This window comes from Juglans regia, chromosome 2, assembly GCF_001411555.2.
Source record: "Juglans regia cultivar Chandler chromosome 2, Walnut 2.0, whole genome shotgun sequence".
Classification (NCBI taxonomy): Eukaryota; Viridiplantae; Streptophyta; class Magnoliopsida; order Fagales; family Juglandaceae; genus Juglans; species Juglans regia.
The window spans coordinates 30,577,121-30,600,990 of NC_049902.1; the positions used below are offsets into that span (position 1 = coordinate 30,577,121).

The 23,870-nt window shown below is 36.8% G+C and overlaps 4 protein-coding genes across 7 annotated transcripts; 1 reads left to right on the plus strand and 3 right to left on the minus strand.

The window, feature by feature from the left end:
• The first annotated feature begins 3,359 nt into the window (after window positions 1-3,359).
• Window positions 3,360-5,357, plus strand: LOC109014502 (beta-carotene hydroxylase 2, chloroplastic-like). The gene is made up of 7 exons (XM_018997000.2): window positions 3,360-3,963; window positions 4,061-4,120; window positions 4,210-4,281; window positions 4,422-4,556; window positions 4,825-4,950; window positions 5,039-5,095; window positions 5,175-5,357. Exons 1-7 carry the CDS (start codon window positions 3,568-3,570, stop codon window positions 5,250-5,252), a joined length of 924 nt encoding a protein of 307 aa, XP_018852545.2. The 5' UTR covers window positions 3,360-3,567; the 3' UTR covers window positions 5,253-5,357.
• Window positions 5,358-7,292: 1,935 nt separating this feature from the next.
• LOC109014504 lies at window positions 7,293-8,963 on the minus strand. The gene is made up of 6 exons (XM_018997002.2): window positions 8,519-8,963; window positions 8,329-8,443; window positions 8,157-8,238; window positions 8,022-8,073; window positions 7,829-7,883; window positions 7,293-7,720 (listed from the first exon to the last, which is right to left on the minus strand). The coding sequence occupies exons 1-6, from the start codon at window positions 8,894-8,896 to the stop codon at window positions 7,542-7,544; spliced, it is 861 nt and encodes a 286-aa protein (XP_018852547.1). The 5' UTR covers window positions 8,897-8,963; the 3' UTR covers window positions 7,293-7,541.
• A 1,754-nt stretch (window positions 8,964-10,717) lies between these two features.
• LOC109014501 (pentatricopeptide repeat-containing protein At2g13600-like) lies at window positions 10,718-21,614 on the minus strand. 4 transcript variants are annotated; one of them, XM_018996997.2, is made up of 2 exons: window positions 18,958-21,614; window positions 10,718-11,038 (listed from the first exon to the last, which is right to left on the minus strand). In XM_018996997.2, the coding sequence occupies exon 1, from the start codon at window positions 21,474-21,476 to the stop codon at window positions 19,065-19,067; it is 2,412 nt and encodes an 803-aa protein (XP_018852542.2). In that variant the 5' UTR covers window positions 21,477-21,614; the 3' UTR covers window positions 10,718-11,038; window positions 18,958-19,064. The 4 variants fall into 4 exon arrangements, with proteins under 4 accessions (XP_018852542.2, XP_018852540.2, XP_035543752.1 ...); XM_018996995.2 differs by having other exon boundaries at window positions 10,768-11,083; window positions 18,958-21,561; XM_035687859.1 differs by lacking the exon at window positions 10,718-11,038 and adding an exon at window positions 11,465-11,825 and having other exon boundaries at window positions 18,958-21,561.
• Window positions 16,036-16,786, minus strand: LOC109014505. Its single transcript, XM_018997003.2, has 2 exons — window positions 16,383-16,786; window positions 16,036-16,164 (listed from the first exon to the last, which is right to left on the minus strand). The coding sequence occupies exons 1-2, from the start codon at window positions 16,702-16,704 to the stop codon at window positions 16,136-16,138; spliced, it is 351 nt and encodes a 116-aa protein (XP_018852548.2). The 5' UTR covers window positions 16,705-16,786; the 3' UTR covers window positions 16,036-16,135.
• Window positions 21,615-23,870: the final 2,256 nt, after the last annotated feature.

Here is a 23,870-nt window from a genome sequence, read left to right on the forward strand (position 1 = left end):
CACTTGACCAGTCCAAGCCTCATATTTGTTCAAAACTTCTATCAAACCTCTCATGTTTCTTTTCCCACCATTAGCAAAGATAACTATATCATCTGCATACATCAGATGAGAGATAATAGGGGTCCCTCTAGCTTGAACAAATTGACCAATTTTACCTTCCTCAAATAATTGCTTAAGGAGACGAGAGAACACCTCTTGCATTATAATAAATAGGTAAGGCGATAAGGGGTCACCTTGCCTTAGACCCCGCTCTCCTTTAAAGAAACCCATAGGGGTCCCATTCATCATGACTAAATACCACAGTGAAGATATACAAGAGTTAATCAGGTCACAAACATTAGGGGAGAACCCAAAGTTGATCAAAACATGTAATAAAAAATTTCAATGAGGACCTGGTCTCCCAAAAAATTCTAGGAGTTTCTGGGCCAGAGTAGCTCCCGTGCTCTCCCAAATTTTAGTGACCTGGTCTCTCCCATTATTACTAATGAGGATAACTTGGCTATTGGTAGAGCTCCTTCCATAGAAGAAGTAAAGGATGCTATATTCATTATTCCCATCGATAGAAGTCCAGGGTCAGATGGTTTTGGTTCAGGTTTCTTTAGAGTTTGTTGGAACTTGGTTAAAGATGACCTCTTCTCAGCCATTGTTGATTTTTTCCATAGCCATATGCTCCCTAAAAGTTTCACTGCTTCTTATATTGTGTTAATTCCTAAGGTGGATAAGCCCTCTGGTTTTGATAAATTTCGGTCTATTAGCCTTTGTTCCGTGGTCTATAAGATTTGCTCAAAAATTATTGTAACTCGCATAACTAGTTTGCTCCCTAAAATGATTTCGCAGGAACAAGTGGTCTTTATCTCCGGCTGCAGTATTTTTGAGAATATCAATTTAACTCAGGAAATGGTTCATTCTATTCACAAAAAGTCCATTGGGGGCCATGTTTTGGTTAAGCTTGACATGTCTAAGGCTTGACATGTACGTACCCATGTTATATGTATATATTATAGACATGGTATCTATTTAATACCCATATATAATGACATTGATACGACAATTATTAAATGAATCAATACCTATTATATCAATAATATTATACCGACTACTATTTAAATATATATATTTATATTATACGGAAATTACACTAACTATTGGGCCATAAGTCGGGACCAATCAAATTAGCATTGCTTGGAGCGTTTGAGAAAAGGAAAATGCCACTCTCACCAACGGTGGCTACCAAAAATTCTCACTGATTGTCATTTTTTTTCTTAATGACTAAGAAGTATTTTTTAATGAATTTGTATTTTTTTTTAAATATTTAAGGGATTTAAAAAATTGTTTAAAAAAAATTATCTATTCAGTGAGTGTGAGAATCCTCTGTGGCTGTAGCAGCCCCTTAAGATAAAAATGTCTGTTAAGGCTTAATAACTTCCTGATCCAAGACCAATTAACAGGAATGCCCAACAAAATCGGGACAAAGTAACAACACAGAAATATAAGAGGTAAGAAACAATATTATAAATATCATTTCTCATAAATATAAAAGATTCACGGAGTGGTAAACTCTCTCTCACAAAAAAAAAAAAATACAACTAATTAAGAAATTGATTTGTTGCTTAAATACTGACTTAATCATCAGAGCTATCCCCATCGCCTTGATTGATTGTTATTTATGTTTTGCAATTTTAGGTTTGAAGGTCGGATCTGAATTTATCTTTCGGTTGAAGAATTGGCGTGAATGCCTAGTGTTCCCGAGTAAAATTTTCATTATATTGAACACACGTGAATCTTTTGCATAGAGTTTTGCTATCCAGTTGTCTACACCACACACTACACTTATTTTAAATTGTTATTCTTGTTAAACTAATTGAGTTCTTCTATTCATCATCCCTATATCACATACTTGTTAAGGAAAAAAAAAAAATTGTGTGGTGTAGAGATGAGTAGAATTTTTCTTTCATATTGTGAAATTATCACTTATCCCAAAATCTTAAACCAATAAGAAGAGATAAATTTAATTATTTGTATTATATTCTTAACCCAAATAAATTGTTTAATAGGATGACAAATAGGCAAAAAAGATGAGTGATTCCCATGAAGATTATATAGGTGGCTAACTTGAGTAGAGATTCATTAAGCCCGTGAGGTGGGATCTCCGGAGCAACGGCCCGTCGTATAACCCAAAATTATACATCTTGGGCTCTGAACATCTCTCTTTAGGAAACTGTTGTCTTGTTGGGTTGGGTATGGTATGACACCAACGCAGTAGGGTCTCATGTGTTCCTTGGACCGACACGACTCCACTCAAAGACGCCATCAGTAGGATCCCTTGAACTTAAGGCCCATATCAATAACCGTCTTATTTGACATTACAAAATTATTATTGGGGATTTTACCTTAAAAAAACATATTTACTAAAAACTAAAAAAACAAAAAATCAAATAGAATATAGAAAATGATGCATGTTCAGCCCTCTTCATAACCTTATTTTAAATTAAATATATTTTGGTAAAATAACTTATAAAAATAATATCATTTAATAGAAATATCTTCAATTTAAATCATGGAAAACGTTATTTGTCGAGCTGACATATAAGCTATTAATTCAGTCCTATATACATAAAACAAAAATATATAAGTTAAATAAAAATTAAAATTAAAATTAAAATATGAAAAAATTAGATAAATAATATTTTCAAGATATTTGTTAGAAAAAAATAAAATAGAGGTGTTTTAAATGATGAATAATAAAAAGAATTTGTATTGAAATGTAAAAATAAAAAGAAATGAGGGAGTAAATAAAGTATAAATAATAATAAAATTGTTTGAAGGATGAACAGTACCAGCTACATGTAGTGTTTGCTGTCACAATTTGTACTTTACATATTCTTTTACGTGATCAGATGAAACTCATTTTATAAACAATTTTTTAAATAATTTATATTTTTTGTATTATACATAAGCCATTGAGAGTGCTCATAGTCTATTAATGAATTAGTATATTTTTAAAAAATATTTTAAAATATTTTTAAAAAAAATGTAATTTGCATCAGAGACACGCCCAACAGTATAGTAGCAAAATCCATCAACCTATTACTTCTTATGTGTTATTTTTTGTTTAAATTCATTGTAGTATTATAATAATAAATTTTTAGAATTAAGCAAGAGGATTTGCAAGAAGCCTCGAAACTTTTGAGGAGATCCAACTTGTGAATATCTTTGCAGCCGTCTTTTCCCTTACGTTTGGTTACGGATTTCATTTTTGTTCTCTCTCACAGATCAACGTCACAAACAGCAGCACCTGATCGCCCAATTTATATATAAAATGAAGAAAAAACATAAGAAAGGAACGTCATCCTCTTCGATCTATCCATGGTGGTCCAAAACCAGAAGGACGTATTATTACACAGATGACCATATCTACAAGGGTGTGCGTTTTAATTTGTATATAACTGAAACTACGGAGATTGAAGGGAATAAATACTTCTTTGTTAAGTACCCCCACCAATCCATCGTCTTTTTACTTCGTTTTGGGGAGCTCGTTGGAGTACCCTGTTTTTGAACAGAGGTTCCATGGCCACCGGTGTTTCGGTTACTTCAAGCTCAATAGCGGACCGCTTCAAGCAAAGGACTTTCCGGATTCCCAGACCCAATTCTAGACCGATCCCCTACGCGCTTAGACTAACTTTCCCTACCCGTTTGCAGAGAAGAAGTTGGAAAGCCAAGAACTTGAGACTATGCTTGGTCATGGAGAAGAAAACAGAGGATGTCATTCAAGTCGAGAAGGAAAACACTGTCGAATCGGCTGATAATATAAAGAACCAAGTCGCAGCCTCCCGTGTGACAGAGAGGTTAGCAAGAAAAAGATTCGAAAGATACACGTACCTGGCCGCTGCAATCATGTCCAGCCTTGGAGTCACTTCCACGGCAGCTGTGGCTATTTTCTACAAATCTTCTTGGCAAATGGAGGTACTATCTTCTTCTACAAATTAATTTAATTTTCTTTCCTCTTCTGCTAATTTTGTTTTTGCTTTTAAATACGTATCGGATTACATTTGATGGACAGGGTGGAGAATTCCCACTCTTCGAAATGTTGGGTACGTTTGCTCTTTCTGTGGGTGCTGCTGTAAGTCAAATTCTTCCGTTTCCAATAAGCGTAACTTGAAATTTAATCCACCCGTGATATATTGTTTTCTGGGTATTGTTGAGTTTCAGGTGGGGATGGAGTTTTGGGCTAGGTGGGCTCACAGAGCGTTTTGGCACGCTTCATTGTGGAATATGCACGAGGTCGGTCATAGAACTGCAGTACAGTGCAGTGCATTTTTCCTGTACAGAGTTTGGATTAGCAGCCTGTTTCTTTTGTGTTTAACTGCAGAGTGCTGGTAATTATTTTGGTTTGATTTAGGTGGTTTGGCTTTTATCTGCAGTCTCACCACCGAGCGAGGGACGGTACCTTTGAGCTCAACGATGTTTTCGCCATAACCAATGCGGTTCCAGCAATTGCTCTGCTTTTTTACGGCCTCTCTCACAAGGGACTAATTCCAGGACTCTGTTTCGGTGCCGTGAGTCTCTCTCGCTCTCTCCCGTTCAACGACGTCTTTTTCGTAGCTGTTATACGCCGGTCACCGGATCTTAGACCGGTGACGTGGGGAGAACTTATTGACCCCACCTTGCTTTGCATTGTTAATTACGAAAAGTGATCTGAGAAGTGCGATGGCCGTCTTGCCGTCCTTGGTTTGGGACGTTTTAAAAACCACATTGATTATCAATAATATTTTCATGCTAAAATAAATCTTATTTATTTTTTTAATTTTTTTATACAAAAAACAGGGTCTAGGAATCACAGTGTTTGGGATGGCCTACATGCTTGTGCACGACGGGCTCGTTCACCGTCGATTCCCAGTAGGACCCATTGCCAATATCCCTTATTTACGAAGAGTTGCTGCAGCCCACCATGTAAACACCATGCATCTATTTTGAGCATTGATTCCCTCTCTACCTACTGTTCTCTCACATGCTCATTCTCCTTCTTGTTTTTGCATAGCTTCATCACTCGGATAGATTTGGTGGCGTCCCATATGGGTTGTTTTTGGGTTCAAAGGTGAGAGCATTTTCCAAGGACTTTAGTTTGTTTTTCTGCAATTACTTATTTATGCATCTATCTCTAATGCTATTTGCAGGAACTAGAAGAAGTTGGAGGAATGGAAGAGTTGGAGAAGGAAATCCAACGAATGATTAGGCAATCCAAAGGTTCTTGAATGGTCAACTATAGAGAGGGATTACTACTCAATTATCTTTTGTCAAAATCTGTAAATTAAACTCATTGGTAACGATTTATCTGTGTCTTAGTTCAAGTCATTTAATCCCGATTCGGAAAATGTCTCGTCTCATCTCATCATTATAACTTTCTCAAATTTTTACACAAAATATAATAAATAATTTTATTTTTTTAAATTCTAAATTAATAATAATATTAAAAAATAATATTCTAGTAATATTTTTTTTAACTTTTACATTTTATCTAAAACTATCTCATCTATCTCTGAATCCAAACTAGGCATTAGTCTCAATTGACATTTTACTGACAATGATAAGCACTTTGATTTTGTTGCATCGATGTAGAACGTAAATGGATACACATCTAATGACATTATCATTAACCCACGTGGCCAAAAAAACAATCTAAATATATTTCTAAATTAGCTGAAGGATTGTAAAAGAATTAGTCTATTAATAATCCTCTCGATACCATTCTGGTAAACTCGAATCAAATTCAATCTGCTAGAAAAAAAGATATCGTCCATGAAAGTTGATATTTGCTCGATTAGTAAATGACACACTTATTATATTCAACTCAACTCGCCTAGTTTGAAAGCGACTGTTTCTAGAACCGTGCAGTCCAAAATCTCCAAGCGAGATAACCCTAAAGCATGAAGTACGACTTGTTGTGTGAAAGGTTACTTCCATATATATGTGTGTGTGTGGACTAAGCAAGGTAGGTAAGCTGCCAGATCCGCAATTCTCTACTAAAATTGAAAGCAATGAGTTGGTGGGAAAGGAAGGTTCAAGTTTTTACAGAATGTTTTTGAAAAGAAAGCTACCAGTACTGTATTATCTTCCACTTATATATGTAATTTTTTCCAACATATATTCATAGATATTCATCTACGTACATGGAGATCGATGTCTTATAATTCTTAGGGGAAACCGAGGTCTTGCATCCAAAGCACTTGCAAGGTCCAGCTTCCATTCAGGTGTACCTCTTCACATTAATGGAGTGGGTTTGGTAGATTATCAAAACTAAACTAATGTGTGATGTTAATCCAAAATTGATGCACAAAGCACGAGTGGTTTAGATTCAGAGATAAGTTGAGATAGTTTGTGAATAGTAGAATAAAAGTTAAATTATTTATTATATTTTGTGTGAAAATTTAGAAAAATTGTTTTGAAATTTGAAAAAGTTGAATTGTTTATTATATTTTGTGTGGAAATTTGAGAAAGTTGTAATGATGAGATAAGATAAGTTGAGGTGGGTTAAGATGAATTACGAATACAAACAAGGTTAAAGCGTAACGCCATGTCGTATAATTAAAATTACTTGTATGATCATAAATTTTTAATGATATGAGATTGTGTAATAGAATGAAAGTACTATTTGTTTGGATTATAAAACTGTCTAATTATTATATATATATAAATATATAATTCATATAATTAGAGTTCAATAACTTACAAATTCTTCCAACTTCTTTAAAACAAAAACCTAGCATGACCAACTAAATATTGTTTTTTTTTTTTTTTCTTTTTTTGGAAGGTAGTAAGCTTAATAGTAGATCAATGTAATCAGTTACTGGACCCAAAGGTCATGATAGGCCAAAGTGGAAACAGACAGGAGCAGTTTCCTTTAGATAGTTAATGATATGTTTGGGGGCATGCATATTTTGACGTCCAAGGCAGTAGTACTTCACCCAGAGGAAGAGATGACGTGCAAGGAATTGCTACCAATTAAACCCAATGTGCACATATCAACTTCCTACAGGTAGGTATTAAGTGCTACAAAAAGCAAATGATTTTGGAGTGATCTGCTTTATTTATCATTATTTTTTAAAATTATTTTTTTTATATTTTTTATGTGGTCTTAAATTATTGACTTATAAGTGAAACCTAACAAATAATTACTAAATATAAGATGGTAGAATACGATTTGAATGGTTTGACATAACAAAAGTGATCAAACTCATACTAATGTTGTCGATCTCTTGTACTTGCAGTCTTGCTGCATATGAAGACGAAGTGAAGAAGACTGTAACAAGAGAAACCCAGTTTTTTAAAAAAATAAATAAATAAAAAGAGAGAAGAATGGTTCCATTGTTGCCTTAATTAGCAGGCTGGCCTCCGCCCCTCCCAGCTTCTGTTCTTAGACCATTATTGGTTCTCTCATTGTTAGACACCTGGTCCAATTGTATTAACATTGATGACTCCCTGATCACTGACAGTTGACGTGAATCCATTGCTCTAGTACTGCTAGCCTTGCATGCCGTCTTCGTCTAGTTGAAGAAGAATTTAGAAATGTAGCGCAAGATGTTAAATGCCAAGAGAAGAGCTCGAGCCACAACATTCCAAAACTTTATGTAGCCTTCCAGTAGAGGATTGATAAAAGGTGCCACAAGAATGGCGTAAATCCTTAGTGCCCATTGTAATACTACGTGGGGACTCCTCAGGAACCCTACAGAAAGTATATATCAGTTATGTTTCCTGGTGTTTGGAGAAGGATGTGATGCTTTTGCTAAACTGAAGTTTTTTTGGAATGTAGGTTCAAGTTTAAACAACATACATTCGGTGGCCTTGGGGAAATCATCAAATAATGACGTCACAGTCTTCAACAGAATCTGAATTTAATGATGGAATTAAAGCCCACACGATTAACAAAATTCAAGGGTCGAAAACTAGATAAGAGTCATCAGTATTCACAATATTGTCAAACACTTTGGATTTTGTTTTCTGAGAATAATGGTTTTTAGTATTACCAGAGCAAAGCCTCCTGGCTTGAATGGTGATTCAATCACGACTTGCGCTTTCCTGCAGATAACTACCATCTTGTGAGAAAATGTGGTTTGTTTGGGCAATTGAGTGGCGTAAAATTGAGTTAGTTTTGTTTATACTTAATAATTATTCTTTCTCCCTGTTTTGAACACTCAAAGAAGCTGCAGCCTCTGGTGAAGGGGATCTGTTTCTTTTTCCATTCTAACATATCACAGAAGATCTTGTCAGTGATGAATTATTTTTTTGGCACGCAACAACTAGATGAAACAAGATGAAGACGGGGGGTAATACCCAAGTGCCATTTCACTCCAGCGGCCAACTCATCTGCTTCACAAACAGGTCCAATTGTGAACTTAACATTCTGGCCCATGCATGCGGTAAGTTGTTCCAAAAACTGCATAAAATCCTGCAATAGTTCATTGGAAGCCCTGTTATGGTAATGAGAGTAATTGTCAAGAAGAATAGGATAAGAAGATGAGACCTTTTTTCCCTGGAATGGTTGGGGAAAGGAGCAGTCCTCAATATAGCAGTCTTCGGATATGATTTCACGTAGTTGCTTCAAGTTCTTCTCATTGATGCATGTGTAGAATCTGTTGATTGTATCTGATGAAGACGTTGAACTTGACCCAAAACTTGAGTTTCTATTTGAGAAAGTAGCTCTAACAGGTATGCGGCCTCTGAACATTCTGCTTTCTGCCTGCCTTCTTACATAAAGGCCATGCTGAGGTATTATCTTGCTGTTGTTAAAATGACAAGTTCCTTTGTAGGGCAAGCTGGGTCCGTGGGCGAGCCATTCCTCTGCCTTGGAGTTCAAACGTGGGCATGGGGTTCGACCGGAGAAACTGACAGCAGCAGCCATTGCCCTCTGAAATCGAAGGATGAGTGGGGATGGTTAATACGTAGGGTTGAAACATGAAGTTTGGGAAGGAAGGAGGATTAATACTGGTGTTAGTTCGACAGAATGGAGCAAAGAATAATGAAATGCCTTGTGCCTTGACAAAGGAATCTCTAGCTAGAAGGATTTTGTGGTTTCTTTTGCTTTCCAATGTTTTGCCTTGCAATGAAATCTAAGAATATGAATTAATAATTCCCCCCCCCACCCCCAAAAACAAAAAAAGAATTGCCAGTTTGGCTTATCAATGGTGAGTCCTTCAGTTGCATATAGGGACATCTTAATGGCATCATCAATAACACTCATCCCTAGAGCATTGGCATTATTGGTCATCGTATTTTCAAAAGAATTACACGTGAAACAATCAAAAGACTCCATATTTTATATTAAATAGGCACCCTTCGTTTTTAATGAAATGGAGAGAATCCAAAACTCAAATGTGATGTATGGAGTTAGATACCGAACTTTTCTTACATAGATATGCTGATTCTTGGATTAAATGGCTGACCAGAAGCCATTCATAAAGAAAACAAAATATGAAAGATCGCATAGTTTTATCCGTTACACATTTTACCTTCACCAACAAGAAAATTGGCCGGCCAAAAGCCATTGCCGAAGGCCCAGGTGGGTTGGGAATGACATGTAACAGTAATTTGGACGAGTGCTGCCAATAAGAGTAACATTTTTGCCGCGGTTTTGGCAGGTACAAAATGGGGCATTCTTTAATTTAAATGAACTTGTTTGGGCATAGTTTGGCATAATTTATGTCACAACCCCAAGGGATTCGTAAAGTTTGAAAAACGAGGAAGTGAGAAATTTACCTAGGTTGCAAACGTTCAAATTCTAGTGAGTCAGTGACACTGCATATGAATTAAGAAGAGTTAATTTAGGTGTTGGCGTGTTGCTTTGGGGGCATGGCCATCTTCTAGTTCACATAAAGGTATTTGCTCTTTTTAGACACACAATCAAAATGCTCAGGACTATTTTCTACAATTTCTTATCCTCCCCTTAACAATAGGAGACCAATGTTCACAAGATCAGAGGTTCTTTCGTTTGGAAGTCACAGCCCCCAACAATTGTGAGCACCAATGGACGGTAAGAAAATCGAAACAGGATCACCAGAACGGTGTGTGGGTGTTGGGAGGCATGCCAGCGTTATTCTCTGGCTATATTAATTAATATATAGCTTCAAGAGGCTATAGTTTTAGGTCTAGGGAATCATTTGGTAATAATGTATTCCCACTTACTCAACGTTTTGTTCAATATGCAGCTCAAAAGTTTAGGTGCATCATTCTCTAAGTCTGACCAAAAACTGTCTTGCTGATATTTTTGTCATTCACCAGTGGAAATCGATAACTTACCTGATTCGTATGATGTGTACTCATTACATGGATCCAGATTTTAACCGAGTAAAAGGACATGTTATGTTTGCACAGTCTCTGAGATAAGAGGCTGTGAATGGAACTTGTACACTAGATAAGAGGCTGGTTTCCGGGTTTTCAAGATTTGTAAAGAGGAAAATTTTGTCACCGTTTGTGAATACAAGGAGCATGTCCCCATTCCATTTGGGAATGATCATAGGGATTGGCTGCTGCTCTTGTAAACACGAATTGAGACTGTCAGGTGTTTATATTGAGGCTTATGGATTAAAGAATTGTATTATTATAAATTATTGTGCATATGACTCTGCAGCACATGGCGCTGATGGGCAGAAGTGTCAGTGTCCATAAGAAGAATGGCTGAAACGAACCAAAAAACAAAAACCAGAGAAATTTATCTGCAAAGGGAGACACAAATAACAACAGCATTTTAAAACAAACTGTCCAGTAGCTTTCAATTCCAAAATAACCACATACTTCAGGACTTATTCAAGACTACAGATCATAATGAGGGCAACGAATTTTAAATAATCTCCTCAAATGGTTGACTAATCAAGATGATTATTGCTAAACACTAAAATAAATAAAACCTCAAGTTATTAAAGAGATGGGGCACCATAACCGTTGCTACATCCATCAGCATCATCATCATTACTCTCTCCTGGAAAACAAACTGGTTCATCATGTGCTCCAACATAAGAATGCACATAATTGAGCAAGGTGGAATGACCTGTAGGTATTAACAAAGCCATTTGAATTTACCAAGGAGATCTCCCTGAAAATAAGGCCAGTCATTAAAAATTTTATAAATATAAGCTCTGCTCCCTGAAACCCGCCCAACTTGGACTTAAACTAACAAACTATATCTGTCAAACTGACAATAAATAAGTAAATAAATCACTAAACCCTCACCATTATATGAATTCAAATCCTGTCATACTCCTTATCCACTAAAGAAATCCAGAAACCAGGGCCAAGGTCTACAAGAGAGCTCCTAGATATGTCTTGAATCCACACGTGTTCATAATCAGACAGGCTGAAAAACAGAGTGCACAATAAACTATGGATCATTTTGTTTAATCAATCAGTCATCAAATCAACCTATGAAGTCAATTGTCTCAAGTTGAGCTGAAAGGAATCTTGTACAGCTAGACAATCGCGCTGGCATGCTCCCCAACCCCCACCAGTCTCAAAAGGTTGTTTCTATCTTCACTCACCAAGATCAATCATCCTCATTACTGGTATTATAGGGGAAGATGTAATGCTATATAAACTCACGATTGGGTCACATAATCACATCTATCAAACAAGAATATTTAGAAAAAAGAAGGTGAAATTGACTCTGTTTGCACAATGAGTAACAAGGTCAGTGATGTTCCCACTACTGCAATCGCCAAAAGTTTGAGGGGAAGCAGGCCTCTTCCAAAAAGGGGGCAGATAAAGTCTAGGATAGCAGTATATGCTTTCCATTCCATAGTCTCTGTGCTCTCTGGAGCATCGTCAGCTCGGCAACACTCCTGCAGGAAAAGCTAAATAAGGGAGGCTTGACACAGGAAAAGCTACTGTCCACGTTGGACACTGTTTGATCCATGAGATTATCTTCATCATGTACCAACAAAATTTTCGTATTCTACTTCATTTTTTTTTTCCATTTTCGTTACCCTTTCCTCCCGCTAATGGAGTGTTTCTAGTCTGATATATTCTACTTTACCAAAAAGATGATTAAAATATCCATGGTGTTCATAGCATTGAAATGGACATGATAATCATGCATGTCCATCCATGGAAATGGATATGTAAGATTTGTGATTGGCAGATATTATGAAAGAGGAGAAACATAGAATTTAGCACATCAGATCATGACTATATAATTGAAGCCTAGCATGAAACATAAACACATAGGCCAGAAACAACGGGAGATGGAATTTATAGGAAAGACTGGGTCATAAAACTCATATGCCATGTAGTTTTCTGCATTTAGGCATCAGTTCACTTGATATTACCTCTACCTTACAAAAGCCAAGAGATTACATCCAGCTTTTCGTCAAGTTTGACTGTTCTGTAAGATTGGATGAATGCCACCCATCACTGACCTATCAACCAAAATTTCAATGCTTAAGAGTCATATGTGTAGCAAGGTGTCGCAAGCCATGCTTGTTCTCACCAGGACTGAAGGCCACTCAGGGTCAAGCAGCCTCCATGATCTACGTTTACTCCATACCATGTAATGAAACAAAGCTAAGAATATGCATTACTAAATCTAATCGTTGTTCTTTGTAACTTGTATATTGTTTTTTCTCATCAATCAGAGATCCCTTGTCCCATATAATGTTAACTTGATCTTCAATATTATCCTCAGGACCTCAACCCACACGTGTAAAGGATCAGAATGATTCACAATCATTGCATATTTAATTATGAATCATTTATCAAGTGAATGACTTGACGTGTAAAGGATCAGAATGATTCACAACCATTGCATATTTAATTATGAATCATTTATCAAGTGAATGATAAGTCATTCTATTAATTCAATGAGTACCAAAGTGTAAGAAAATAAAGCAGCCTGTGTTTGTAATACTTTGTATGGCTGATGCATTGACTTATATAACTTTACAGAGGAGCCTTACAATTGTCATACAGTCTGTACAGAGTAAATAAAAGGAAAAACGTTAATCTATTATTTACAGTAAGCTGAAAATATGCAGGGAGTGAATCACGGAGGGAGAGATCTCTGCAGTTATTCGAGGAGAAGCATAATTCATGAAGATACGTTTCTACATTCCCCCTCAAGCTCAAGGTGGGACTGGTCGAACGCAGAGCTTGCTGCGATTTGGAGTGAACTTGGAACTGGACAGAGCTTTTGTAAATATATCTGCGACCTGAGCATGGCCCGGAATGTGAGCAAGAGTAATCACACCACGAGCTACCCGTTCTTGCACAAAATGAACATCAATTTCAATATGTTTCATGCGGTGGTGGAACACTGGATTTTTAGCAATATTCAGGGCACTTATATTATCACAGTGTAACATAGGAGCTGGAAGTACGTAGCCCAAGCTGTGAAGTAAATTCATAAACCACATTAATTCTGCAGTAGTAGATGCCAAACTCGGTATTCAGCTTCGGCAGTCGATCTAGATACAATTGCTTGCTTCTTAGCACCCCATAACAGTAAGGCTGCGTTTGGATGCTGAACTGAGTTGAGTAGAGTTGAGTTAAAATGATAAAATATTATTAGAATATTATTTTTAATATTATTATTATTTTGAGATTTGAAAAAATTGAATTGTTTATTATATTTTGTGTTGGGAATTGAAAAATTTCTAATGATGAGTTATGATGGGTTTAGTAACCAAACGAAGCCTAAATTTGGACCCATAAAAACAGCAAATCCTGTAGTTGAGCGTCTGTCATCCTTAGACCTTGCCCAATCTGCATTAGTGAAACCAACAAGAGGAGACATGGGTGTTTTAATAAACTGAAGGCCCAGATTTACAGTACCCTTTAAATATCGAAAAATTCTTTTAACTGCAACTAGATGTGAAGCATGGGGAGCTTGCATAAATTGGCAGACAAAGTGCACGGCATAGGCTATGTCCGATCGTGTTAAAGTGAGGTATTTTAGAGACCCCATCATTTGCCGAAATAGAGTTGGCTCCGTCAGAAAAGGACCATCAGTGGCTGAAAGTGAATTACCAGACGTCAAAGGTGTTGGAACGGGCTTGACTCCTTCAAGTCCAAATTTGTTGAGAAGAGAGAGTAAGTACTTGGTCTGGCATAATGTGAGAGTATCATTGTCACGTGAGACTTGAAGCCCAAGGAATAATGCAAGTCTTCAAGATCCTTCATATGAAATACTTTTGACATATGAGAAAGAAAAGCATTGATGGATGACTCTGAAGAACTGGTAATGATGATATCGTCCACATAAATAAGAAAAAGTATAATTTTCGTGCCTTGACGACGAAAAAATAAGGACGCATCATATGGACACCGGTTGAAACCCATTTGTTGAATATAAGCACTAAACTTCATGTACCATGCACGAGAAGCCTGCTTTAGTCCATATAATGCCTTGTGAAGCTGACAAACATAATGGGGATAAGTTGAATCCTCAAACCCGAGTGGTTGAGTGAGATAGACTTTTTTCTTGTAAATCTCCATGCAAAAATGCATTAATAACATCAAGTTGACGTAACAACCAATTTTGAGAAAGAGCAAAGTTGAGCACCAATCGGATCGTAGCAGGCTTAACAATAGGACTGAAGGTTTCGATATAGATTAAAGCCTCGTGCAACAAGACGAGCTTTGTATCTTTCAATGGAACCATCTGCTCGTGTCTTGATCTTAAAGACCCACTTACTACTGACTAAGTTGACATCCGTTGGTGGAGGAACTAGAGTCCAAGTTCTATTGGCATGTAATGCCTCTATTTCATATTGCATGGCCTTTTTCCAAATAGGATCCTTGAGAGCTTGTTTGTATGTTTTGGGCTTAGAGGGCTGGTTAACATGTGCAGCAAGATAACAAGTTGGAAGTGGATGTCTGGTGGAGAGAAATATCTTGGGTCATCGTGTCCCATCTTGGTACCGGGTAACCACTGGATGGGTGTGAGATAGGCCGGGACTAGGAGACACTGACACAGCTTGGGAATTTGTAGATTTCTTTTGTACAAAATCAGTATAGGAAATTGTCTGCGGCTCCAATTGGGACTGGACAGGACATATAGGTGAAGTAAATTGAGACACGGGTCTAGAGGTAATGGGAGCAATTGGAGCAGAATTTTTAAGAAGAAGAGTGGGGATGGGTCGAACATGAAATAAATGAAAAGAATTAGAAGAGGAGGCTGCATGTGTGGTAGAGAAAGGAAAATGGGTTTCATATTTAAAAAAAAAAAAAAAAAAAAAAAACGTGCCTTGAAATGTAAAGACAATCAGTGATCACGTTCAAAAAGAGGTACCCCTTGTGTTGAGAAGAATATCCCAGAAAAACAAATCGAGTAGATTTGAAGTCAAGTTTTAAACGTCCAAAAGGGGTGAGATATGGATAACAAGCACAACCCAACACACGTAAAGTAGAATATGAAGGTGGGGTGTAAAAAAGGAGTTCATACGGAGACTTGCCATGAAGAACAGGAGTAGGTAGACGGTTTATGAGAAAAACCATAGTTGTGAAAGCAGCAGACCAAAAATGAGAGGACATGGAAGAGTGGGCCATTAAGGCGAGACCAATTTCAACAATTTGACGATGACGTTGTTCAATAAAACCATTTTGTTCAGGAGTGTCGGGGAAAGATAAGTGGTGAATAATTCCTTTGGAAGCAAAGTAATTTTTGAGAGAATTATTTACAAACTCACCGCCGCCGTCACTTTGAATAATTTTAACGTGAGTTTGAAATTGATTCTCTATCATTGTGAGAAATTTGGGGAAAATACGAAGGGCATTAGATTTTTGTGCCAAAGGAAACTTCCAAATATAACGTGAATATTCATCAACAATAACTAAATAAAAACGAAAACCATCAAATGAAGAAATGGGAGCTGGTCCCCACACATCAGTATGAAGAGTATGGAGAATAGATGGAGCATAAAGAGTACGAGATGTGAAAAGCAATTTAGTAGATTTTCCAAGAATGCAACTCTCACAAAAAGTGACATCTTTATTCAAAACATGTAAAGATGGAAATAACATTTTTAGAATTCTTGTGCTGGGATGACCCAAGTGAGTATGCCACAAAGTGCCTGAGACCTTAGTTGCTGGAAACGTAACAGGAAAATGAGTGGAGTTGAGACGTAATGGATATAGCCCATCTTCAACAAGGCCTTTAAACAACACATATTTCGTCTTCAGGTCCTTGATTAGAAAGCCCCATGGATAGAACAAAAAACAGCAATTATTGTCAGCAGTAAATTGAGAGACGGAAAGAAGTTTCTTTTTAAGATCAGGAACAATCAGAGTTTTGTGAAGAACGAGGGAAGTTTGAGGGATTGTAAACTGACCAACAACAGAAATTGGAAGTCCAGATCCATTACCAACCATTACGGAGTCATGTCCAGTATGGGGAATAATACCTTGAGCATCAGTAGTGGTGGGAGTCATGTGATTATTTGCTCCTGTGTCGGGAAACCAAGTTTCGTCTGTGGTATCTCCAGTTTGAACAAGGAAGGCTTGATATTGTTCAGCCTCTTCATCTGTGGCACAACAAGTGTCTGCTTTGTGATTGGGACCTCCACATCTAAAACAAGTGATACGGGTCGGTTGGCCATTACGAACATATGGCCTACTACCTCCACGGGCAGAAGATTGCTGTGTACATCCAGCTGGTGTGCGACCTGTAGAGCGTCCACCTCCATCACGGGAGCCTTTGAACCTCTGCTGGTTATTGGGGCTCATCCACGTCCAGCTCTTGGACTGCCCCGTGTGTGATTTGGTATAAAACTCGTGCCAAGTGAGTCACATGTAAGGGATATATGCATCTCATAGTCCCTTAGAGCATTAGCATTAGATTGGCCATCATATTCTTCAAATTTTGACTAATATGTCGTTTTTTTACTTTTAGCTAATCATTCAAAACTTGAAGTCTACATTAGATCAGTCATCACACTCTCTATAATAATAAAATATTTTTATTTTATATTTTTATATTTTTTTAATTAATTTTTATTTTTTAATTACTTGTTTATTTTATTTTCATAATCTTCAATAATATCCAACAATTATATTTATTTTCATTTTCACAATCCAACAATCTATAATATAATAATCTCATATGTATATTGATAGTAAAATCTTATATGTAAATAAAAATCTCATATCTATAATATAATAATCTCAAAAAATACTTTTAGACTTGCTATAGTTCTTTTCATATTTGAAAAGAAGAATGAATTTATTGTAGCATATATTTTGGATGAAAAAAATTTAGCTAATTCAATGTAGAGCAAATATGGATCATATTTGCTAAATTTAAAGATGAAAAGGCATTTGACTAATCCAATACCAATGCTCTTAGTTTGCTGATGACAGCTTCAAGTGGTGGAAAACTATCCCTTGCGTTTATGGCTGCCACAATCATGTCAAGCTCAAAACCCAATCCCCTGAGTAAACATATGATAAAATCATCTTCATCCATAGGTTTGCCCGCACCTCTGAGCGCCAGTGCCAAAGACTTGGCTTTGTGAAGATAATCGTCCATTGAAGAGTTACCTTTGATGAGAGATTGAAGCTCTCCTTTCACTTGTTGAACCCGATCACGGGTATGGCGTCCATATAGAGTCTCTAGAACCTCCCAAGCATCCCGAGAGGTTTCACAATTGATTACTTGAGACAATGGAGCATCGGACAGAGAACTATTTAACCAACCAAGCACCAGTTGGTCAATACACAGCCACTTATGCGCTTCTGGGTTGGAGGTTGAATCGCCATTATCACCTAGGATAATTGCTGGAGGAGAGGGAAGCTCACCATTGACGTACCCAAGCAACCCATGACCACGTAGTACAAGGACAACCTGTGCTTTCCATAGAAGATAATTGGTGGAGGCTAATTTAATGGAAATGTCGGGTAGGTTGGTTTTTGTGGAGAATAGATCCAAGGAAGAAAATTCTGCCACAAGTGGGATCGAGGAGGTTGAAGAAGAAGCCATGAAAGAAGGAACCTCATGTGGCTGTGATACCATGTAAGAAAATAAAGCAGCTTGTGTTTGTATGGCTGATGCATTGACTTATATAACTTTACAGGGAAGCATGACAGTTGTCATACAGTCTGTACAGAGTAAATAAAAGGAAATCAAACGTAAATCTATTATTTACAGTAAGCTGAAAATATGCAGGGAGTGAATCACGGAGGGAGAGATCTCTGCAGTTATTTGAGGAGAATTCATGGAGATACGTTTCTACACAAAGTTGGTCTGAAAGGAATCTAGTACAGTTATCTATTGGCTTGCATGAACCCCAACTCCCAACTTATCTGTCAAGCATGAATTTTCTTTTTTAACTTCACACAACAAAGTGATCTACCATATCCACAAGTTTGAGGAAACTTCAAAGTAAGATGATTTTATCCAAGATTTACAGATGAAAAGGGAGGTCAGTGAAGTTCCTGATACTGCATTCAGCAAAAATATCAGGGACAGAATGCCATAGCCAAAAGGAGGGCAGACAAAGTCAAGGATAACTGCATACAACCTCAATCTTCTATTTCCGCTTTTCTACTACTTTTTTTTGCACTTACATTCCAATGTAAAATCTCACCTTGAGAAGTCACAAAAGTAATAGAAATGTTTTTTCAAATGTAGCACAGAATCTGATGTATTCCTATTTCAATCTCTCTCTTTTTTCTTATAATGGGCCCATTTGTAGATTTCAGTCAAATGAACTTCATATTTGTTAACAGCATCCAGGATGAAAGTAAGAAACCAATGATTAAGCCTATCATCTGCAACCAGTATGGAGTACCATGGTAGGTTAAAGATTTTAGCAAGCAACACACGGCTTACAGCGATAAGTTCTGGCTAGTTTTAATTTTCATGGAGAATTCTAGATCAGGATTGTTTCAGCTAACTTGAATGCAAAGCAGCGCAGCAAAAATTCATTTCTTAAAGAAGCCCTATAATATATATGATTGAATAGATATTCATATACGAACCTGATGATATGACACTGAAACCAAACATGATGAGCTCGGGAAACACACAAACCCCCCCCAGGTAGTTTCTTGCTGCAAAAATAAATATGAATTCTTCATTGCATGCTTCATATTTCCAGTAGAAAAGCATTTTTTTGTTCTAGTTTTGGTAATGCTAGTATGTGCTGATACAGCCTTCTTAGCACCGTATATATTTCTTTACTCGCAGGATGTGACGTGTCACCAGCAAAATGGTAATGCACAGATCCCCCAACTTGAATCCAACTAGAACCAGGTTCTTTGCGAACTAGTTTTTCTTTCATTTCTTTCCTCATCTGCCCAACGGCATTCCACATACCAGCAGAAGCATATAGATTTGATAGAAGAAGATAGGCAGATTCATTCTCAGGCTGCAGCTCAAGAAGTTTTCTGGCTGCAACATTCCCTAGATCTACATTGCCGTGGATGTTGCAAGCTGATAGAAGAATCTGCCAGATTTGAGCATCAGGGTGAATGGGCATTTGATCGATTGTCCTCTTTGCATCTTCCAGGAGTCCAACTCGACCAAGCAGGTCAACCATACAGGCATAGTGTTCTAAATGTGGGATTAATCCATGAAGTTGAAACATAGAGTTTAAGTACGTATGTGCTTCTCTCACCAGCCCAGCATGACAGCATGAAGTAAGAACTGCAAGAAAAGTTATCTCATCCGGTTCTATTCCAAATTCGTACATCTTATTAAAAAGCCTGGAAACTTCATGAAAACAGCCGTGTTGAGCATATCCCATCATCATGGCATTCCAAGCAGCCGAGTTGTCTTTATATGTAATCCCAAAAGCCTTCTCTGCATCACCTATGCTTCCACACTTACAGTACATGTCAACAACCGCGCTTTCAATGAAGCTGTCCTGATCAAATCCAAATTTGAGACACAGAGAGTGGACCACTTTTCCTTGTACCAAATCTGTCATAGCACCACAAGCTTTAAGGACAATACTGAAGATTGTGATGTCCACATTAAGGTACAAACTTCTTGAGGTGTGGAACAATTTTATAGCATCGGCATGACAACCAGCATAAACATAGGTAGCTGCCATTGCCTTGAGATGTACCACATTAATACCATCAATCTCAGACAGCACCTCTTTTGATTCAGAAATCCCACTGCATTTACCGTATGTTGTTATCAAGCAAGACACCATGGAATCATCTGACATGAAGCCACATTTAATCAAATGTGAATGGATTTGCATTGCCTCCTCTACAGAATTTGAGTTCGAAACCACTTCAAGAATGCTAGCCAGAGTATACTCATTTGGTTGTATCCAAAGACCACGCATCTGAGAAAGCACCTCGAAAGCCTCACCACTGAATCCATTTTCAGAATACACATTAATAATAGAATTCCAAGATACAGAATCCCGAAGAAGCATATCATCAAAAGTGCGCCTAGCATCATTCGTTTGACCACACTTCCCATACATGGATACTAATGCGTTGCTAACACAAATCACCTGCAAAAACCCCACCTTGTGGCAAAGTGCTTGGACTTGCCTACCAAAAATTAAGAGCCTTGGGCCAGCAATGGCAGACAAAACATTGATCATTGTATGCTCATTCAACTCCAAATCTCCGGAGTGCAATTCTTGAAACAATTCCAAAGCTTCCACACCATCACAAGCAGCTCCTATCCTCTCAGTCCAAGATACAACATCTGGATCAGCAATTTCATCAAACACCCTAACAGCAGCCACCTTATTCCCACGTTTACTATACATGCTCATAATCGCGTTGTTCAAATGTATCGAAGCGCCAAATAATAAACCCATCTTAACAGCAATCCCATGAACTTGCTCCCCTTCTCTGACATCAAACAATGCGCCAAGCACCCCAGTCAAGCAAAACTCATTCAGCTCCATAGCCAAACCCCTCATCCCCACAAAAACCTCCTTACCCTTTTCAAACTCCCCATTCCACACATACCCACAGACCATCGCCGTCCAAACCACATTATCGACTTCCAAACACTCCCCAAAACACTTCTCGGCCTTTTCAACATCACCAGCTCTTGCATAATTCTCAATAAACCCACTCACCAAATACGCGCCTGAGCCAAACCCCATTCTCAAACAAACTCCATGGGCAGCTTCGTTTTCCTCCAACCTCTCACAAGCTTTCACCAAAGAGCTCAAAGTAAACACGTCAGGTTTCAGACCCAGATGTCTCAACGTGCCAAATAGCTCGAAAACTAATTTGGGTAGGCGAAACCTGGCGAAACCGGAAATGAGAGCATTGAAGGAGACTGTGTCGGGGTTCTGGGTGTCGGAAAATAAATTAGTAGCTCGTGAGAAATCTCCGAGTTTGGAGAAGTGGGAGATGAGAGTGGCGGAGAGGTATGGATCCAGGGGATGGCCGGACTTTATAAAGAGAGCGTAGGTTTGGTCAATGAGGTAGGGGATGGGAGCTGTGGAGGCTTTTAGGGCTTGTGAGTAGAGACCATTGGTGAGTAGGGTTTTGATGGATTGCCCGAGTCTCTTCATGCATGGTCGTGGTGATTTTGCACTTCTGCTTTCACGACACTTGATTCGCGTGCTCGTACGTGAAAAATATTACAGACAGAAAGAAGACACATCCTGATAGGCTGATACGGCCGAAAATTTAAACTTGCGGTGGAAACCGGAAGGTAGGAATTTAAACTTGAATAAATATATATAGAAATTACTGTTGCATCTATTTTGTATATATAATATAGTATTATTTAAATTATATATCTCTCTAAATAAGTGTTAAAAATAATTAATTAGAAATAGTCACACAGTAAATGTAAAGTGTACATTATTATAATGATTTCTTTCTAACATTACTCTTTAAACTTTATTAATTTTACAACTTTTCATATTATTTGTTTATAAACTTATTTTTATAAAATTTTTATGTAATTAAAATATTTTTTAATAAATAAACCTATCAATTTTATTAATAAGTGAAATATTACGTCACAAATAATTTTTACATAAATAAATTTATAAATTAACATCATTTCACGTGATATATTAGATATATTTTATAATAAAAATAATTTTATAATTTGACGTGCTATATCAAGCTACAATATTATTTTTGTAAAATTCTTTTGTGATTCAAGTATTTTTTTATTAATAAAAATTCATATAATTAATATGAAATATCTAATCAAATAAATATAAATGAAACTCATCATTTGATATTAATTTTTAAGGTGCAACATGTCATTTTGCAAAACTTTAATGGTAAAATTTGGAATGTCTTTGATATTACTCTTACTAAATTAATGTTATCATGTGTTTAATTACTATATATGAGCAAGCGAGAACAAATTTTATTTCATATTATTTCGCCGAATTCGTAGATGCTTTTTCAAGTATTTTGTCGAACCTCCTAGCATGAAATTTTAATTTGCTTGTAAATATTAGTTTCCTCTTTTGCTTTGTTTTCATTGTTATTAATATTTAGTGCTTAAAGTCGTTTGTTTTATCACTTTATAATACTTCAAAGAAGCTTTCACGTACACTGTATGAGGCATTTTGACAAACTTTGCGTCTCCAATATTGTCTTAATCAATTTGTGTAATATCAAAGACAGATTGAGAGCAAGAGATCAGTTTTTCTCCAATAGCGTGATCTACATCTTTGCATGTTGACAATTTTGTCACTTTTCCTTTGTTAACATTGTATTTCGTACGCCTTTGGGTCGAGTTTTAAAAACTCGAGTCTTGAGTCTTTCACTGCACACTTAAGAAAATATAGGGGCCTTGGTGAAGGCCGAGGAGTCTCTGATGCTAAAGCCAATATATCTCCTTATTAGTTTTTACATGAGTTTAAAAAAATAAGAGAGAGTTTTTCATATTTGTGAGTCAGCTTTTATATTAGGTTTCTGGATGGGGGCAGCTCATACTTAGCTTCAGGGAGCCCATGTCCCTTCAACTGTTCGCTTAGTTAGAATCATTTAATGCAGTGTGACTTCTGAGGCGGCATCATTAATACTGCGTAGAATCTGGAGAGTGGCGCCATTAATGCGATCTGACTCCCTGACTCACTTTATCTTATAGACGTTCCTTGTTAAGCCATTTCATACCTATTGTTAGGAGATTAAGAGTTTCTTATATTTCCCGCTCACCTATCTATACAAGTTCTCAAGAGTAGGGTGTTATCGGGGAGATGTTAGGAAGGCGAGTCCTCTCTGCCCATACCGTCTACTTTTTTTATGCATGGGTGAGTTTTGTTCATAGACCGAATACTTTATAAAAGCCTATTAACTCCTTTTAGAGGAGAGTCATTGGATTTGGCTAGGTTTGGCCATGCTCTCTTACTTCTCAATAGTTCCTCGTGAGCTTGATATGCAAGCCGATGGGAGGGAAAATCCTCCGTACACCTTCAATCCAAGCAACTTATTGCTTTTTCCTTTTTTTTCCGGCCTATCTTTGATCTTACACATTAAAGAAATAGATATATAATCAAGCTTCCTTTTCTTTTAAGAAGGCATGAGATTTTTGTCAACAAAGTTTCTTTTCCTACCGTCGTTTTGTGTTTATTTTATTTTTAATATTTGGTCATGTCTTCTTTCAGTTATCAATATATATCATGAATTACAAAATATTCAATCAAGCAGTAAAATTATTGAAATTCCTACCGGATAAATTCCACAAAACATGGTTGATGGTAGAATCATTTAGGCTTAATTTGTTTTCAAAGTTAATCTCAATTCATATCATCTAATCTCATCTAATTATTATAATTTTTTTAAAATTTTACATAAAATAAAATAAATAATTTAACTTTTTCAAATCTCAAAATAAAAATAATATTAAAAAATATATTTTAATAATATTTTATTTTATTTTTTAACTAAAATCAGGGGCTCCATTCCTTTTTTTGTTTTTTTTTTCCTCATTCATT

Bases quoted from the DNA above. Each gene is read 5' to 3' on its own strand.
- LOC109014504 (XM_018997002.2), bottom strand. From the start codon at position 8,896: ATGGCTGCTGCTGTCAGTTTCTCCGGTCGAACCCCATGCCCACGTTTG. The intron at 8,239-8,328 runs GTATTACCCCCC...GTGATATGTTAG, and splicing joins TGGAGTGAAATGGCACTTGG to AATGGAAAAAGAAACAGATC. The intron at 7,884-8,021 runs GTAATACTAAAA...CATTAAATTCAG, and splicing joins AGCCAGGAGGCTTTGCTCTG to ATTCTGTTGAAGACTGTGAC.
- LOC109014502 (XM_018997000.2), top strand. From the start codon at position 3,568: ATGGCCACCGGTGTTTCGGTTACTTCAAGCTCAATAGCGGACCGCTTC. The intron at 4,282-4,421 runs GTCGGTCATAGA...TTTTATCTGCAG, and splicing joins CATTGTGGAATATGCACGAG to TCTCACCACCGAGCGAGGGA. The intron at 5,096-5,174 runs GTGAGAGCATTT...TGCTATTTGCAG, and splicing joins GGTTGTTTTTGGGTTCAAAG to GAACTAGAAGAAGTTGGAGG.
- LOC109014505 (XM_018997003.2), bottom strand. From the start codon at position 16,704: ATGAGCCCCAATAACCAGCAGAGGTTCAAAGGCTCCCGTGATGGAGGT. The intron at 16,165-16,382 runs GTATTATTCCCC...TTTCTAATCAAG, and splicing joins CACCACTACTGATGCTCAAG to GACCTGAAGACGAAATATGT.
- LOC109014501 (XM_018996997.2), bottom strand. From the start codon at position 21,476: ATGAAGAGACTCGGGCAATCCATCAAAACCCTACTCACCAATGGTCTC.